At 48.9% G+C, this 17,834-nt stretch overlaps 1 protein-coding gene across 1 annotated transcript in view; it reads right to left on the minus strand.

Annotated features, from left to right (window-relative positions):
• Nucleotides 1-17,834, minus strand: part of NOC2L (NOC2 like nucleolar associated transcriptional repressor) — a 418,727-nt gene that overhangs the window by 194,226 nt on the left and 206,667 nt on the right. The window contains exon 12 of the mRNA XM_086921428.1: nucleotides 7,425-7,536. Coding sequence (XP_086777554.1) covers nucleotides 7,425-7,536 — 112 coding nt within the window. The remainder of the gene's footprint in view (nucleotides 1-7,424; nucleotides 7,537-17,834) is intronic.

A 17,834-nucleotide genomic window follows, 5' to 3' on the forward strand; every position in this document is an offset into this window, starting at 1 on the left:
AAGAAATTCCCGAACTTCGTGTCAAACAAAATTTGTGGAATTTCGCATTACAAAATTGTGTAATTTTTTCCCCCCCACTTCAACGCTACTTACAACCACCATCAAATACTGACCAATGGGTGACACCGAATGCTATATACATTCACTCTTAGCCACCGTGCGATACCTTACACCCATATAACAGTATAGGACAGCCTGTACAATTGACCAGCAGATGCTTCACAAGGTACATCACAAAAACCGAAAACTAAATGACACCACATCTTCACTGTCAACATGCTGTAACCACCAAAACACCACTACTTCATTGCTTCCATTACACTAAACCTCTTCACCCCAAACTTTACTCCAAAAGGCTTCACACATGCAAGCATTAACCCACTGCTCTGCAAGCGACCGGAATAAAAAAAAACATTCAGGCCTCCACCTTTTTTTTTCTCAGTGTAAATAACTACCGAAATTTATGAAATGAAGAGTGATCCTTCAGAGTAGTTAAACTTGTAATCTGTGAATTGGCAATGCAATGTAACTGCTCTTGGGTAGTCACAAATGCAATGCCACTCAAGCTTCCACTCACCTCAGCACCCTGAGTGGTCAGGAGGCTGAAAGACGGACTCCTAGTTCTTACACTCGAGTCCTGGCTCGAGATGGCCTTTGTGCTGCACCACAAACCTGGCTGCTATCGAAGATACTCATAAGATGCCAGGCAATATATTCCCCCAGATATAACCAGAATCATAGGGCCTCATTCAATACAAGGGACACTCTCTCTGGGTAGCATCTTATCAGGAGATGGACTAATGAAATTAAGAACCAGGGGAACAAGGACCTCTAGGATGATGAACCTACAGAAATAATGACCAGGTAACAAATAAGATAGTGGGCACTGAGGACAATACATACGTACTGGAAACACGGCAAGAGGGGCCCTCAGGAACTGGGAAATTGAGGAAGAAAGTTGCAAGATGTACCAACAATAAAGATCAACAGCAAACTAAAGCACTGTACACTAGAATCAGTCACTGGTGTCTGATGTTTTTCACCTAACCCACACTCAAGTGCAGGCCAGCTACAAAGATACTATACAATCCAAGAAACGCTCTTTAAGGTGGTGGCAAAGGAAAACATTCATGCCATTCCATGAGATCCACAATCCAAAATATCACACAGAACTGCAACTGATTAGGTGGAGGGTTGCGATACCAAAACTCTATTTGATGCACCCCACAGCACAGTTTAAATTGTAAATCCTCCTCACAAAGGTTTGATTAACCAGTCGCAAGACAGGCGCCCACTCCACCAGACTTCTCACCCAACCATGACCACTGTATAAAACACAACTTTCCATACAACACTATGTTAGCACAGTTGAACTCAGGTAGCCTGTTGGCCATTCCCATAGTCAGAGCATCTGTTACATGAAACATTCAGTCTTAACTTCAGTAAATGCATTATTATTGTGGGCGTTCCGAAGGGAATTCCAATTAACTCACAGTATGAGTTTGTATCTTGCTTCTAGACAATTTATCCGGCAAGGCTTTTGGGAGGATTTTTGGGATTTTAAATAAGAGAGCCTCCCTGGTCAGTGTATGTCTAGCACAGATATGTCTATGCAGTGCCTCCTAACTTATGTTGGCTAGTATGAAATCATTTTTGCTGTTAACAATGCTCTTCTTTCTCTGTAGAAGGGCAGCTATTTCAGAGTCGAGCTCTCTTCTTGCGCTCAACCTCAAGCGCTTTTTGTTCGGTGTTGGTCCCTTTTCCACCGTTGAAGGGTCTACAATCTCCGATGCCTTGCCTTTGTCTCTCGCTCCCGCTCAAGAGGATGGTTGCGTCAAAGGTTTTGAGAGTGTCCTGCCCTAATCGGTATCCTTTGGTCGGGATCCATGGGGCTCTCTCTGTTTTGGCTGTCCTTCAGTCGAAGAGTGCTTCAAAGCGGAAGATGCCTTTTGGGACTTATTGTCCAAGGACTTCGGCAATTTGGTTGATTTTCTTACTTTTCTATTCTTTTCCAATAATTCTTCGTAGGTCCTTTTTCGTGCTTCTAGACCAAATGACAGAAAACATAATCTGAAGAGGACTACTACGCACAGGAACGTCCGGGGTGCCATCTGACGTCTCACAGGGGATGGACATACAACCAAATGGCAGTCAATGACTTGCACAAACAAGCATTGGAAATGCAATAGGTCTCGCATTAGAAAAGTTGGAGCTATTGGTCTTGTAAATGACAAATATTTTATTTATTTGTTGGTTTTTAAAATCGCTAAATTGATAGCTTTGTCATTTTCAATGCCAATAGTTATAACTTTTGCGAATGTGACACCTATAGCATTTGGAATGCAACATTGCTAGCCATAAGTGAAGGACCCTAAAGGAGTGCAGGAGTAAGGGACCGTAGTCCTAGTGTCTAGCCTAGGGAAGGGGCGGGTTTGTGGTAGTGAGGTCTACACATCTAGTTAAGGTTTGGGGGGCGTGGGGGTTCTCATGACGCACCTTAGGAGTAGATTAATAGAGTGTTAAGCTCACCTGTGGAGAAGTGTGTAGTGGGTAGGTCAGCTGGCAGGTACCGTGGCAGGAGAAAGAGTCACCCGACACGGAGTTGAAGTCATCCGAGGTAGAGGGCGAGTCTGCCCTAATCGTCAAACAACTGCCTAGATAAAGGAGGAGCGCTAGAGGAACACGTACAGCAGCCATGTAAGTGGTTTCTGTCTCCAGCACTAGCCAAATTCCAATTAGGGAACTAAGCAGAACAAAACAACCAGTGTGCCCATAGATGCCTTTTCTAAAGCCCTAATTATGAAGCAGGTCCATTTCCCCCTTTCTAGTGGCTGGAGCAGTGGGTTACTAAGGCGCGCGGAGCTACAGGCCTACACCTCACTTAATGCCACGACACAAAAAGCGATTCTTCAGTGAGGCCAGAAGTTGCTGTGGAAACCATTGGGGGAGCTGCACTGCGGGTCACTGAGGTTCCGACCGCACAATACTTCCCAGGAACTACAAGAAATCAAATACATTCTCAAAGTCTTAAACGGGGCCTTTGGCTGGCAAGGAGAGAGCCGGGATTGAAGGTCACGGCTTTCCATAATTTTGTATTGTGCTCCACTCATTCACGGAGAGGCGCCGACCGGCTTCTAGCTGCTCCAGGTCACCAATCTTGCACGGATATAAACTGCTGTACTGTACGCCACAATGGCTGCATTGTGTAAAAGTAAAGGCCACACGCACGTGTTATTAAACACGCGCCTTGACACGCTGTACAGAAGAGAGGGGCCAGGGCTGTCGGCCCGTTAGAAAGGCCCGACGTAAACACGCTCAAGTGACAGGCCATGGCCACGTTTCAAGTCTCTGTTTGCAAAAGATCAAGGTAAAGTTTACATCTTGATAAAGACGGAACCATTCGAGCGGCTTTCCAGAGGGGCGCACTGGTGCCAGTCTGAGGGAAACTGTGCTGAGTCTAAGCTAGCTGGCAAAAGCTTCTCGGTGCTTATGGCTGAAATAAATTACCACAGGGCACTCACTCGATGATGATAAACGGAGTGTTGTGGAGAAAAAGTAAAATTCAATTATTACAGAACTTGAAGTCCCCCTAAAAGGAAGTACTTCCTGCGAGCATGTATCGCAACTGTTTGCGCTTCACATTTCGAAAATGGCGGTGCAACTTTGTTCACTTAATTCATGTATTTATTTATTTTATTTATCAAGGTTTGTATATCGCGAACTTGACGCATATGCAGCAGATTAATGGCACACAAGCACACCGGAACGACAGGCACAAAGCAGAGGAGTGCGGGGAGAGGGGAGAGGTGCGACACGGCAGGCAGAGTAGGAGGAGGAGGAGGGGGGAGGAGAGTAGGGGAGGCAAGGCCTAGCGGCCGTGCAATCAAGAAGTGAGGGGGCGGAGCTGGGGAGGGGAGCTGGGGATGAGAAATGCGCCGTGCGGATGCGGCAGGCAGAGTAGGAGGAGGAGGGGGGAGGAGAGTAGGGGAGGCACGGCCTAGCGGCCGTGCAATCAAGAAGTGAGGGGGCGGAGCTGGGGAGGGGAGCTGGGGATGAGAAATGCGACGTGCGGATGAGGGAACTTATGTGCACGCGCTTTTAAGCTCAATGCGCATGCGCATTGAGCTTAAAAGTCACGGGCACTGCAAGGAATCGCCACGATTCCTTGCAAGTTGGATAAAGAGTGGATAAGCCCCCATAGTCTCGCTTGCTCGATGCGCATGCGCATCGACAGGCGAGACCTAAAAATGGGGGTGCGGGGGGAGAACAATTCTGGACCCAACCACTTGATGGCAGAATAATGCACAGTGCGTGAATCCAAAAAAGGATTCATTCTGCAAAACCAAAGGTACTGTGAAGGGCAGGGTGGGTGGGGAATGGGGGTAGCGATCTTTTAAGTCTAGTGTCATCATGAATTCCCCTTGACAGAGCAGCTGGAGGACACCCTGTAAGTTTATCATATGAAAGTGCTATGCAGGATGTTGTGGCCTCAGGTCCAGTATGGGCCACAGGGAGGCATACTTCTTTGGGATGAGGAAGTACAGTGAGTAGACGCCTTTGCCTCGTTGGCGTGGTGGCACTAGCTGTATCACTCTCTTTTGGAGGACAGCTGGACCTGCTCCTTGAGAAGAATGACCTGGTCTTGGCTGAGACGGTGTCGGCAGGATATTATATCTGGGGGAGAAGTGGTGTGGAATTCGTAGCCCTGTTGAACAACTGCTAAAACCCATTGGTGATGCGTGGTTTACTCCAGGGAAGGGGTGGGGGCGTAATCCTTTATTCAGCCCCCAATTATTGTTGTGTGATCATGGAGTAGCGAGGCCAAACCAGCATTTGCACACTACGACTCTTGCCTCTACTCCTGCCTTTGCTCTGGTTCTCCCATTATCCTCCTCTGCTTGCCCTTGACCTCCTCTGCTTGCCTGTGACTCATGAAAGATCTGCTGATGGCGCAGGTAGGTTTGAGTCGGAGGTGAGGTCTTTGTACCATCCCTGGGTTCTTGCCTGGGAAAGGTCACCCTCAGATTTGTAGAATGCAGTGCACACATGTACTTTGCTATCTCTGTGTCCTCATTTTTTTCACAACATTTGATCCACCTGGGCTTCAACAAGATGTTCTCCATCTAATAAAATGTTGGGGAGGAGTTAGTCTACCTCCGGCCCAAATGCAGAGATGCATATCCATGCATGGCGGCTCCGCAAGATGCCAGTGTTGACACTATTGGAAGCACAGCAGAACTTCCCCTTGGAGATGGGGAAGTACTGTGCGTTCGGTTTTGGAGAGGTTCTTGACTAAGAAGGCATCCTCCTCCTCCTCCTGTAAGGTATGTTGATCAACTTTATGGTTACAGGTCGTCCTCTAAATTGCTGCATGATACGCAGTGGCATCATCAGGCAGGGATGGCTTGGTATGGTTCTGGATCGGGGTCATCCATACAATAGACATTATAGTTGTCCAAGGGATCGTCCCTGTTACCTATCCCTAGAGGCTGATCATATTTGTTTCTTTCCACATAGGGACTGCCTGGGTCTGGGAAGGAGTCCACTGACTTGCCAGGAGACTGATGGTGGTGAGGAAAGTGAGTTGTGGATGTTGAGACTGTGGTGACTGCCTGGATGTGGGTGGTTGGGGTGAAGGGCTTGTAGCCTTGTCCTTATGCCTCTTGGGCATCAGATGCTACAATGCGAAGGCGAGAGCTCCTCCTCAAAGGTTACCCCCGAGTTCTTTAAACCTGTGGCAGCGTGGTGGATAGTTGTCCTGGGGCGGTTTGGTGGTGATCTCTGGATGGATGAAAAGCCACTTCTGCCTGGCATCGAGTGCCTCCACAAGACTAGGTGCCTATGACTCCCCCGATTTCGGCATTGAAGGGCCCTAATCGACTTGGCACTCTACATTGGCGGTGCTCTCCTTGTCTATTTGGTCTCCGAAGAAGGTATTCAGTGAGCCTTCGGCTGGAAGTGGGGGAAGGCTGGATGGCTGTTGTGGCTCTACCCCCTTTGTCCGGAGCCTTCTCACTGAGCAGCTAATCCAAGCACTACACATGGCAGGCTTTCCTCTGGGAGATGCATCGCATTTATTGGCTTTCTCCAGCAGACAGTTCCTCCTTTTCTCCAGGCTGTCTAAAGCATTTCTAGCATGGGTCTCGCCCAGTTTGTTCACCCTGGTAAGGGCGCCAGCAATCGGAGATCCTGGCTCTGTCGCTCAAGTAATTCCTTTGAACCTACTGAGTGGATTCTGTCACTGATCTTTGGAAACTCTGTCCTGAGTTTCTAGCGAGTATGTATCAGAGTTTACAGAAAATGTGTATTCTCCTGGTCCTCATCTGGAACCGGTTTCTGGTGCCTCCTGCCATTATGTGTATCCCACCCAGACTAGTTAGGCAACAGTCTTTGACCTTTAGTGTATCAGGAAGGAGGGTTTGTATGAGGATTCCCTATTAGAGAGCCCCCAAACAAAAATAAAAGAGGGAGAGGCTTCCTCACTCAGCTACCGCACAGTCTGTTGGGGAAAACAACTGAGGAAAGAATGAAAAGAGTGTTTGGTCTGTGCTTTTCTCATAGGGGCATTGCCTACATCCTGATCTGCATCAAGAGGACCTACAGGAATGCTACCACTATCAGTAACCATGCATTACTGCCTGTTGTGTTCCATACACACACACAGGGGATCCAAAATGGATTTCTGTCGCCAAACAGTAAAGAAAGCTCTACAGATGCACTCCATGCTCACCTTAATCCACCCTCGCAACACGCACATAGTGCACATATGCCATACATGCCCCCCTGCAACCAACCCAGAGCCCTTACCCGACACAGCGGATCTTAAATTAAAAGACAGGCACTATATTTTGCAGCTCATGTCCCAATTTGAAACAGAGGTTACAGTGTGAATGTATACGTTACGGAGGCTCATTACAAAGCAACAAAGTTTGAGCAGGAAGCAACAAACTGGTTGTTTTCACAGGTCAGATCTCATTTGCCTAATAAAATACAACTCCTAGGTCTTGCAGGTAAACACATGGGTGACAGCATTAGCATGCTGGTTTTGGACACACATTTATGAATGTAGTGCCTTAGATCTCATTAACAGTGTAAACTAGATATTGGTTAGTGCAGACATACAAATCAATTTAACATACAAAGAACTTGATAAAGACCAGTGCGCCATGCGCACATCACACAAACATCTATCTTATGTTCTTACACATCCACACTTAACTCTTGACAGAATATGCTGGTACTTGTTAATAAAAATACATACTCCGACAGAAAAAGGTGCACACACACCCCTGCTGTCCATTACAGGTCAACAAAGATCCAAATTCATCAAAACCGATATCCAAGGCTGCAAGCGCAAATGCCGGTCCACATACTCTACCCCATATCCCTTTCAAATTTCATATGAGAGCTGAAAAGTGACCTACCTCCAAGATGAAGGGCAGCAAAGGGATAAAAGTCCGTGTGTTCTCCGACAGCAGCATTAGTGCACGAATGCAATGCATCCTTAGAGGGTAGAAGCGGGCAGAGGGCACCAACCTGCAACAAAACGAAAGCACAGTCAGGGAGAATGCTGCATCTAACCAGTAAATATGGACAGTGTGATTATCTAGAGTGCTGCATCCAATTTTCACAAAAGGGTAGGAGCTGAGCAAAACCAGTGGAATCAGTGAAAATGTACTTCGCTTTTAAAAGGATCATCATAAGCTCACCTGTAGCAAAAGTACCATTACTCAACTTTTTAGGTCTGGCATAGAGACCATTTTAGCTTTAACATTAGCCTCATGTAGTACAAAAAAAAAAATACAAAAATATACACTGGTGGTTTAGGTCCTCCCACTGTGTCCATTGGTCTGTTAACTGGCGTTTATTGCTTCTATCCCACAAATCACATATCTTGTGCCAATGGGTGAGCCCTCCTCATTCATTGCCTGTCTTGCATTTCGAGTAGCAACACGTCACCTTATCACATGAACACGTCCACATAAAAAGGGGTGCACTTCAGCGACGGGGTGGAGAGTCGATACTAAAACACTTTTTTCTTTAAATTCTTTCTTTTTGTAATCATCCCCCTGTGTTGAAACTAGATGTTCAGGGTACAGTCATTAAAAACCGTTAGTATATTTTCTTTGCACTAGTAATAGTTACATTTCCTGTGATAGGCATTCAAACTAAAAACTGGGTTGCATTCTGTTGTGTTGTAGTAAAATGATTTGAATTTTTTTCAATTTAAATATTTTTAATGCAATCATAGGAAATCCATGTTTAGGCAGTGGCATGCTTTTTCTTTCTTTTACTTTTGTGGCATATGCTTGCAATTACAAATAATAAAATGAAGCACTGCATCTTCTTGCCAAGGTAAAAGGCCACCTCACAGTTCTCGTTGGCAATATTTTCAGGCCTGGTCTCCATTTCGGAGACCACACGATGCCAGACCTCATTTGCCATCATTATTCTGTGCCAGGTCAAGGGGCTCTCAAGCTACTTCTCTTCTAAAATCCAAGGATTAACCTTCCTGACGGGCAATGGGGCTGTCCGGCTGGCGGCAAGTGGAATGATAGGATACAGCCATTTTTGTCTCATGTGTGAATGTCTAACAACTTGCCTTGATTAATATACAGAAGCGGTCCACCCTCCACCACCCCAAATGCATTCTCCACCCCTCTGTTTTTCTAAGCGAATGAGAGGGGAGCCTTAGTTTGCCCCAGCACTTGTACATCTATTTACATGCCTGGGTTACTGCAGTTCTGTAGGTCATTAGTGTATGAGACCCTTCTGACATGCTTAAGGAAGAGTTCAGTTTGTACACGCCCAAGTAAACTGCACTACAGCATCCACGGAAACCTGGTGTGTGGTGATGTTAATCAGTAACTCATCCAGCTCTAGTTCAAACGTGACAGCTTTAGGGGTGGGGGGGGGGGGGGGGGGTCTGTTTGGAACACAACCCCTTAGACTCCGAAAATAACTGAATAAACACAGGATGCCTCGGTACAGTACTTCAAAGAGGCACCCTAAACCTGTATGTGCATGCACTTTATGCATCAAGATGTTTCTGATGCTTGCATATTGTTCATTCTGTTCCTGCTGGGAACAGGCGGAGTAAATTCTATTTGAAGAAACTGACTGACTAGCCAGCCTGAGGAAGAGCAATGGGAAGCAGCATAAGCATCCCAGAATGAGGCAGCCACCAATGAGCAGTTTAGGAACGCCCACCCACTCGACCAGTCCAAGAATGCTTTCAAGTGTGTCAAAGACTTACTGATTTCTTCCAGGAGTCAGGGGCAAGTCAGGGGCAAATGGCAGCCGAGGAACAGATCCAGGGTATAAGAATGATGAAAATGTTCAGCAAGCGCAGGCAAGCCGATTTGGAGTATTTCCTCAGCTTGGCAAACTTCCTTTTTCACAGAATAACTAACTCACAGCCCCCTTCCAATTTTGTGATTCGTGATGGGGAGCCTACTAAAGTGTGATCCTCCTGGAGGGCTGCGAGTATCTATCCCAAAACACTTTTGACCCCTGTCAACTTCTGGCTCAAGAGATCACGGGTGGTCCTGCATCACTGATCCATTCCTCTGCCCCATAATGTAATGACAACAGAAGGAATATGAAAACCTGAAGGATCCACTGGCAAAAGGTATTTGTGCTTCTGAGCTATCCAGCATCAAAGCTTTCCCCTGTAGCCCAACTCATAGAAATGAGTATCTATGACCCTGTGAATAGAGAAATCTCAACTGTAATGGACAGTTCTGCGCTCAAAGCCTGTGAAGGTGGACTGGTACTGTTATCTGTGCCAAAAGGTTTAAACAATCGACATTGGGCAAATTTGTCTATTTGGCTACGACTAACTAACAGCATTGAGCTAAGAGACTCTGGTGCACTAGCTAACATTGTACATCATTGACAGCACCACTCTACAGAATAGTCATCAAAAAAACCAGCACCATCGAATTTGGTCAACATTTGCTATACCTTTTGTCCAAAATTATTCTACAGCAGCACAGGCATATTGGCTACAAGACTCCTTCCTAACAGACACAGAGCAATACTGGGCTGACACCTAAAAATGCTGCATATGAACGAATGAATGAATACACTCTCTATAGCGCATGGCTACCCTAAGGCATCCCAGCGCTGTGTGACCTGGGAACAAGGTACAGACACTCACTGAAACAGGAATGTCTTCAAGAGCTTCCTGAAGGCCAGATGGTTAGATTCGAGCCTGATGTTGTCGGGGAGAAGATTCCAGAACTTGCCCGCTTGGAGAGAGAGCTGACGGCCGCACATGCGAGCCCGCTTCACCCTTGGTGCTACTAACAGATTACGCTGATTAGATCTCAAAGGTCTGAGAGATAGATGTCGACAGAACAGAGGGCGAAGAATAGTGGGGCCGGTATTCGAGATGGACTTATGAGCCATACACATCATTTTGAACAGGATCCTTTCCTGAACCGGCAGCCAGTGTAGAGACCGGAGTGCGGCCTTCGCCGAGCTACGTCTGGGTACATTCATGAGTAGCCGGGCAGCACAATTAAGCACTGCTTGCAATATTTGGATGGAGCCTGCGGGGGCCCCAAGGTAGACAGCGTTTGCATAATCCAGCCGTGAAAGAATCAACGACTGGACCAGCAGGCGTCTAGCCTCAAAGGGGAGAAGAGTCAAGACCTTCCTGAGGACTCGAAGCAGACCGTAGCAGGTCGCAGCAACTTTTTTGACTTGAAATCCCAAAGTGGAATCAAGCCAGACCCCCAGGCTCCTAATCTGATTCTTGGGGATGGGAGGGGGCCCAGACAGGTTGGCCACCAAGGATCAAGATTAATGGATGCTTTGTATCCCACAAGCAGGATATCAGTTTTGGACCCATTTAATTTGAGGAAAGAGGGAGTCATCCACTCTAAGACCTTGGTTAGACAGGGTGTAAGATTGTTAATCCCCAGGTCTGAGGTGCCCTCCCTCGCAAGGGAGACCACCAACTGCGTATCATCGGCGTAGGTGACAAGCTGAATTCCCCAGGGAAGAACCACCTCAGCGAGTGGTCTCATGTAGATGTTAAACGAATAGTTTCTTACCTGTCGGTGTAGTTTTGCAGCTTGATGATCTTTCTGGATTCACTATGCTGTGCATATTCCGCGGTCTTGTGGTTGGGTCCGGATTCGTAGTCTTTTCTTTTTTTTTTTTTTTCGTCGCCCAGTTGGGCGTCGGCGAAACCCCTCCTTGGGTGTATTTCCGGTGACGTCGGCATGCTTCCCGCGGAAGCTCCCACCCTTGGGCGCCATCTTTGGATTCTTTTTTCCGTGTTTCTCTCGTCTCCGAAGTGATGGCAATGTTCTATGTAGGTGAAGTTATTAACCGCTTTGTACATAAAGGTCTTTCTACTCCATTTTTTTTTTTTTTTTTTTTGACCACCTCTTTCCTCTCCAGCCTCATCTTTCTGGCGGAGGTGGGTGGGTTCGCTAGTGAATCCAGAAAGATCATCAAGCTGCAAAACTACACCGACAGGTAAGAAACGATTCGTTTTTCAGCGTGAATCTTTCTGGATTCACTATGCTGTGCATAGATTTTGTAGCGGTTTCTCATTTTTGTGGCGGCTGGGTGGAAGATGAGCTTTGGTTTTTGAAAATGTGCTGGAGCACCCTTTGTCCGACCTGTGCTTCTTTGTTCATCTGAACATCCACGCAGTAGTGCTTCGTGAATGTGTGCACCGAAGCCCATGTTGCCGCCAGGCATATGTCTTGTATGGGTGTATTAGCCAGGAAGGCTATTGTAGCCCCTTTTTTCCTAGTGGAGTGGGCACGTGGCCCCTCTGCTAGTTCTTGCCCTGCCCGTTTGTGGCAGAGTTGGATTGTTTGCGCGATCCATCGTGCAATAGTGTTCTTGGTTACAGCCTTTCCCATGAAACTGTTGACGAATGACACGAAGATCTGCTTCGTCCTCCTGTGATCCTTTGTCCTCTCGATATAGTGCATGACCGCCCTTCTGGCGTCTAAGGTGTGTAGGGCTCGCTCTGAGCTATTTGTTGGTTTTTGGAAAAAACTCGGTATCTGTATGGACTGGTTCATGTGGAATTTGGACACCACCTTTGGCAAGAAGTGTGGGTCAGTCCTCATCACAACCCGGTCATTGTGTATTTGTATGTATGGTTCCTGCAGCGTTAGCGCTTGAAGCTCGCTCACTTGGCGTAAGGACGTTATTGCAACCAAGAAAGCTGTCTTCATGGTCAGCATTTCTAGTGATGCCTTGTGGAGTGGTTCAAAGGGCTCCTTCATGAGTTCCGTCAGGACTATGTTCAAGTTCCATGCCGGTGGCGGCACCTTCTTGGGTGGCGCGATCCTCTTCGCTCCTTCCAGGAATCTCTTCACAACCTGTGACGTGAAGAAACTCCTGCCCATCTCACCCCTTGTATAGGCGACTATCGCTGCCAGGTGGACTCTTAAGGAGGACGAGCTGAGTTTTTTCTCCAGTAAGTGCGTGAGGTATTTAAGCACTGTGGAGTCCCTCTTCATTTTATTGTGAAGTCTTTCCTTCCTGCACCATACTGTGAATCTCTTCCACTTTGCCCCGTAGCACTTCCGTGTGCTGGGCCTTCGTGCCTCCCGAAGGACCCTGAGGGTGCTCTCTGGCAGCCTCAAGTGTGCGTATTCTATGTCTTCAGGAGCCACGCCACTAGGCTCAGGCTCTCTGGCTCTGGGTGCAGTACTTCTCCGTTGTGCATGGAGATCAGGTCCTTTCTTCTTCTGAATCTGTTGGGTGCACTCTGTGCCATCTCCATGATCTGCGAGTACCATGTCTGTCTGGCCCACTGTGGTGCGACCAGTATCAGGGTCATGTTGCTCGCTCTGCACTTGCTCAGTACTCTGTGTATCAGTGGTATCGGGGGAAAAGCGTAAGCAAATGTCCCGCACCAATCTATCCATAGGGCATTCCCAAGGGACCCCTCTTCGGGTTGTCTGGATGCGAAGCTTTGGCATTTGGCATTCTGGCGTGTTGCAAACAGGTCCACTGATAGCGTTCCCCACTTGTTGAACAACCACTTCGTCTCCTGAGCATTGAGCTCCCACTCGTGGGATGCCGATGTCTGTCTGCTGAGCCAGTCTTCCTGAATGTTCTCCTTCCCCGGTAGGTGTATGGCCAGAAGGTCTATCCTGAGGGGGATGGCCCATCTCCATATCTCCTGCGCCAGTTTCGAAAGCATTGTTGACTGTGTTCCACCCTGCTTGTTGATGTAGAACATCGCTGTGGTGTTGTCTGTCTGTAGCAGCACCCTGTGCTTGTACAGTCTTGTTTGGAAGGCTTTCAGTGCCAGGAAGATTGTTTTCAGTTCTAGATAATTGATGTGCTTTGTCGCATCTGTCGGTGTCCACAGACCCCTCACTTTGAGCTCTTCCATGTGAGCACCCCACCCCTTCAGGGATGCGTCTGTGGTGATGGTCACTGTTGGTGTTGGGGGTGTAAGAGGCTTCCCCTTTGCTATGTTCTCCATGGTCCACCATGCCATTTCCTTCTGCACTGCGTGCGTCACAACCACTAGATCCTCCCAACTTCCTGAAGCTTGTGACCATTGTTCCTGGAGCCATTCTTGGATGGGTCTCATGTGAAGTCGTACATTTGGTACCAGGTGGATGCATGATGCCATCATCCCCAAGATCTTGCTCGCAGTCCTCACTGTCCGAGCTTGTCCTTTCCGGTAGAGGAGAGTTTCCCTCACCAGGGCCCCTGCTCTCTTGTCGCTGGGGAACACCCTGCCCTGTAAGGTGTTGATCTGTGCCCCCAGGAAGATCTTTACCTGTTCCGGCTCCATTGACGATTTTTTCCAATGGATAGAGAACCCCAGGTTTATCAGTGTGCTCGTCACTGTATGTGCGTCTTTCTTGCATTTCTTGTGCAAGTTTCCTTTCACTAACCAGTCGTCCAGGTAAGGATAAACGTGTATTCCCTGCCTTCGTAGGTGCGCTGCGACTGCCGCGAGGCACTTTGTGAAGACCCTCGGTGCTGACTTTAGACCGAAGGCTAGTGTTGTGAACTGGTAGTGGCTTTCTCCGACTGTGAACCTGAGCGTATGTTTGTGCTTTACGTTCATTGGTATGTGCAGATAGGCGTCCTTGAGGTCTATTGTGACCATGAAGTCCCCAATCTGCAATTGCGGTAGCACCTCCTGCAGGGAGGTCATTTTGAATTTCTGTGTTCTTATGAATGTGTCCAGGAACCTGAGGTCCAGAATGGGTCTCATTGTCTAGTCGACCTTTGGCACGAGGAAATCCGTTGAGTATATTCCCTTGTTTCTTTCTTTGAAGGGAACCCGTTCTATGGCCTCCTTCTGTAGGAGCTCTCTTGCTTCTTCCTGAAGCCGCTGTAGCTGTTCTTTTGCTAGTGGCTTTCGCTTTGGTCTCCTGGTTGTTGGCCTCCCCTCCAACTCTAAGCAGTACCCGAATTGGATGATGTTTAGTATCCATTTGTCTGATGTGATCTCTCTCCATTCCTGGAGGTAGAGTCTTAATCTTCCACCCACTGGTGTTTTGTGGTGGTAGTTGTCCATTGTGTCCTGACCCCTTTGTACGTGCTGCCCCCTGGGATCCTTTCTGTTGGCGGGCGCACGGATGTTTCTGAAGTCATTTAGAGGCGGGCTGCTGGCCCCCTCATTTATGCTGTCCTCGTCCATTTCCTCTCCCTCGAAAGGACTGGCCCCTTGACTGGTACTGCCAGGACTGCTTCTGTTGACCCTGTTGCGCCTGCGAGTCCGTCTGGTGCGTCTGTTGGAGAGCCTGGTGTGAAGTACCTGGCTGGTTTCCACCTCTTCCGCCGGGCCTCCGTGACTGGGTGCCCCTCTTGTTGCCTCTGAACTGCAAAGCCCCCATGGATCGCGCAGTTTCATTGTCTTTCTTAAGCTGACGGAGTTTGTCGTCAACTGTTGTCCCGAACAGCGTCTCGCCGTTGAACGGAGTGTTCAAGATGCTGTGTTGCACCTCAGGCTTGAAGCCCGAGATTCTGAGCCATGTGTGTCTTCTTTCCGTGACACCCATCATCATGAGCCTGCTGGAGGTGTCTGCTCCATCCAGGGCCGTCTTGAGGCAACAATTTGCCGCATTCTTCCCGTCATCCACCAGTTACTCTGCCTGGCCTCCTGGGGTAGGTCTTTCACGAGCTTTCCTAGCTCCTCCATGATCTGGTACATGTGCCTGTTTATGAGGGCATTGGAATTAGCCATGCGCCATTGGGTCGCGGCATTCCGTTCGATCCTTCTGCCCACTAAATCCATCCTTTTGCTCTCCTTATCAGGAGGTGGTCCAGAAGTAGTGGCCACGTTGGCCCTCTTCCTTGCTGTGGCCGTGATGATGGAGTCGGCTGAGACCACGCCTCGAATGTAGGCCAGGTCCCTTGATGAATGTTTATACTTCTTTTCCGTTCTGGGAGTGACAGCCTTGCATGTTGCGGGCTCCCTGAAGGCCTCCATCCCCTGCGCCAAGACGCTGTTGAGCATCGGTAGATACTGGCTCCTTGTTTGCGTGGGGAGTAATGTCTTGAGGAGAAAGTCTGCTTTCTGCTTCTCCTCGTCGAGCTGGAGCTTGAAAGCTGCTGCCACAGACCTTATCACCGAGTTGTAAGCCCCGATGTCGTCCGGCGGCGATGGTCTCGAGGGGTAAGTGTCGACCGCCTCTTCCGGGCTCTCGGTGTCGACATCCAGGTAATCCTCCTCCTGCGGGTCAGAGGTGGCCGACTCGGCATCCAACCTGCTGTCCTCTTCCTCCTCATAGCTGTAAGCTTCGTAGGGGTTCTAGTCCTCTTCCTGGTCGTCGACCATTTCGGCGCCAGGCTCATGTTCCTCGACGTGTTAGTCTTCCTCCTCGACCAGTTCTAGTATGGGTGACTTGGTCTTGTGGGGAATCGTGAAGGCTCTCATCTTGGCGTCGAACTCTTTCTTCCGCTGCAAGATGTGTTCCATTTCGGCTTCTAGTCGCCGTTTCTTCTTTTCCATCTCGGGCCGCGTTGTCCGCGCCGGATTGTTCGGCCACCCTGTTCGGCGCCTGGCTCGGCAGTGAGAGTTTCAGCGTCAAGGACTTGGACATCGAACTGGGTTTTGGGTCCCTGTACGGCGTCGAGCCTTTCGGGTCTTTCTCCCTCGACGTTGATCGGTCCTTTTCGGGGACGATCTTCGACGACTTCTGCTGCTCAACAGCTCTCGGCGCCAGGGACTCCTTCTCAGAGGATCCGGTGGGCCTGAGGGTAGCCGGGGACGCCAGGTGTCTCTGCGTTGGCGCTTTCGGGGTCTTGCCCTCGGTTTTTCGAGACTCAGAGTCTCTCGTGCTCTTGGGGAACGACGAGTCTCCTACCTTATCAGAAGTCTTCGTGTAATCGGTCTCTACGACCGTGTAGCTGTCGTCTTCTGCGGCAGCGTTGTCCTCCTCCTCCGAGGACATCCCCAGCTCGTACAGCGATGGCGTCGGGCCTTTTCCTTGGAGGGTGGCGTGCGCTACCCTCTGGCTCTTCCTCACACGAAAGGTCTTCGAGGCGAAGGCGGAGCAGGCGTTGCAGTCCTCGCTTCTGTGGTCTACCGGTAAGCAAAGGTTGCACACCGGGTGTTGGTCTTTCTGTGCGAACTTGTGGTGGCAGTTAGGGCAGAACTTGAACGGCGTGTTGTCCATCATCGAGTGTTTAGGCCTCCTGGCCACGCGGACGTCGACGATCGTCGAAGTCCTCGATGATTTCTCCTTCCTTTCGCTGGTCAGTGTTCTGCGACGTCTTTCGTAGTCTTCTTCTTTTGATATCTTCTTCAATTTCAATCTTTTCCTAGAACTTTCTCCAAAAATGTCTGGAGCCCAACGGGAACGATCCAGACCCGACCGCGGAAAAAAGAATCTGAAGATGGAACCCAAGGGTGGGAGCTTCCGCAGGAAGCATGCCGATGTCACCGGAAATACACCCAAGGAGGGGTGACGCCGACGCCCACCTGGGCGACGAAAAAAAAAAAAAAAACAAAGAAAAGACTACGAATCCGGACCCAACCACAAGACCGCGGAATATGCACAGCATAGTGAATCCAGAAAGATTCACGCTGCAAAACATGGTATCGCTGATAGAGGATCCCTGGGGAACGCCGTGATGCAAAGGCAGTTGTTCCGATGATACCTCATCCTCAAAAAACGAGAAAAATCTTTCAGATAAAAAGGACTGAAGCCATCTTAGGGCCATTCCGGCGACCCCCACCTGACGCAGACTGTGTAACAAGAGGGGATGGTTTACAGTGTTGAAGGCTGCGCTGAGGTCCAACAGGACCACCGCAGCGCAACCTCCGGCATCCACAATACTCCTGGTTGCTTCCACCACTGCCACCAAGGCAGTTTCCGTCCCTTGTTTAGCTCTGAATCCCGTCTGGGTGGGATGGAGAGCTCCCCTAGTCTCTACAAAAGAGGACAACATTTGATTAACATGTTTCTCGGCTATCTTGCTAAGCCAAGGCAGCAATGAGATGGGCCTATAATCGGAAAGGTCTTCAGGGTCAAGATTAGGTTTCTTTAGGAGTGCTTTGACTCTAGCTAGCTTCCAGGCGGGAGGCACCACCCCTGCCACAATATAACCTGCATTATAGCAGGACATACCGTCCCCAAAACCTGTTTGAGAGCCGATGGTGGGGCAGCATCCAACGGGGAACCCGATTTAAGATTACCAACAAGTGTTTCCATGGTGGCAAGATCGAGCAGCGAAAATGAATCAAGGGTTCCAAGGGGGTCTGGGGCGACAACAGAGGTGACCAAGTCAATGCCCTTGGTAGGATCAGGGGCCTGGACACATGGCGGAAAGCCAGAGTAAATATTGGTCACCTTGGAAGCAAAAAATGCGGCAAGGTC

This window comes from Lissotriton vulgaris, chromosome 5 (assembly GCF_964263255.1).
Source record: "Lissotriton vulgaris chromosome 5, aLisVul1.2, whole genome shotgun sequence".
NCBI lineage: Eukaryota > Metazoa > Chordata > Amphibia > Caudata > Salamandridae > Lissotriton > Lissotriton vulgaris.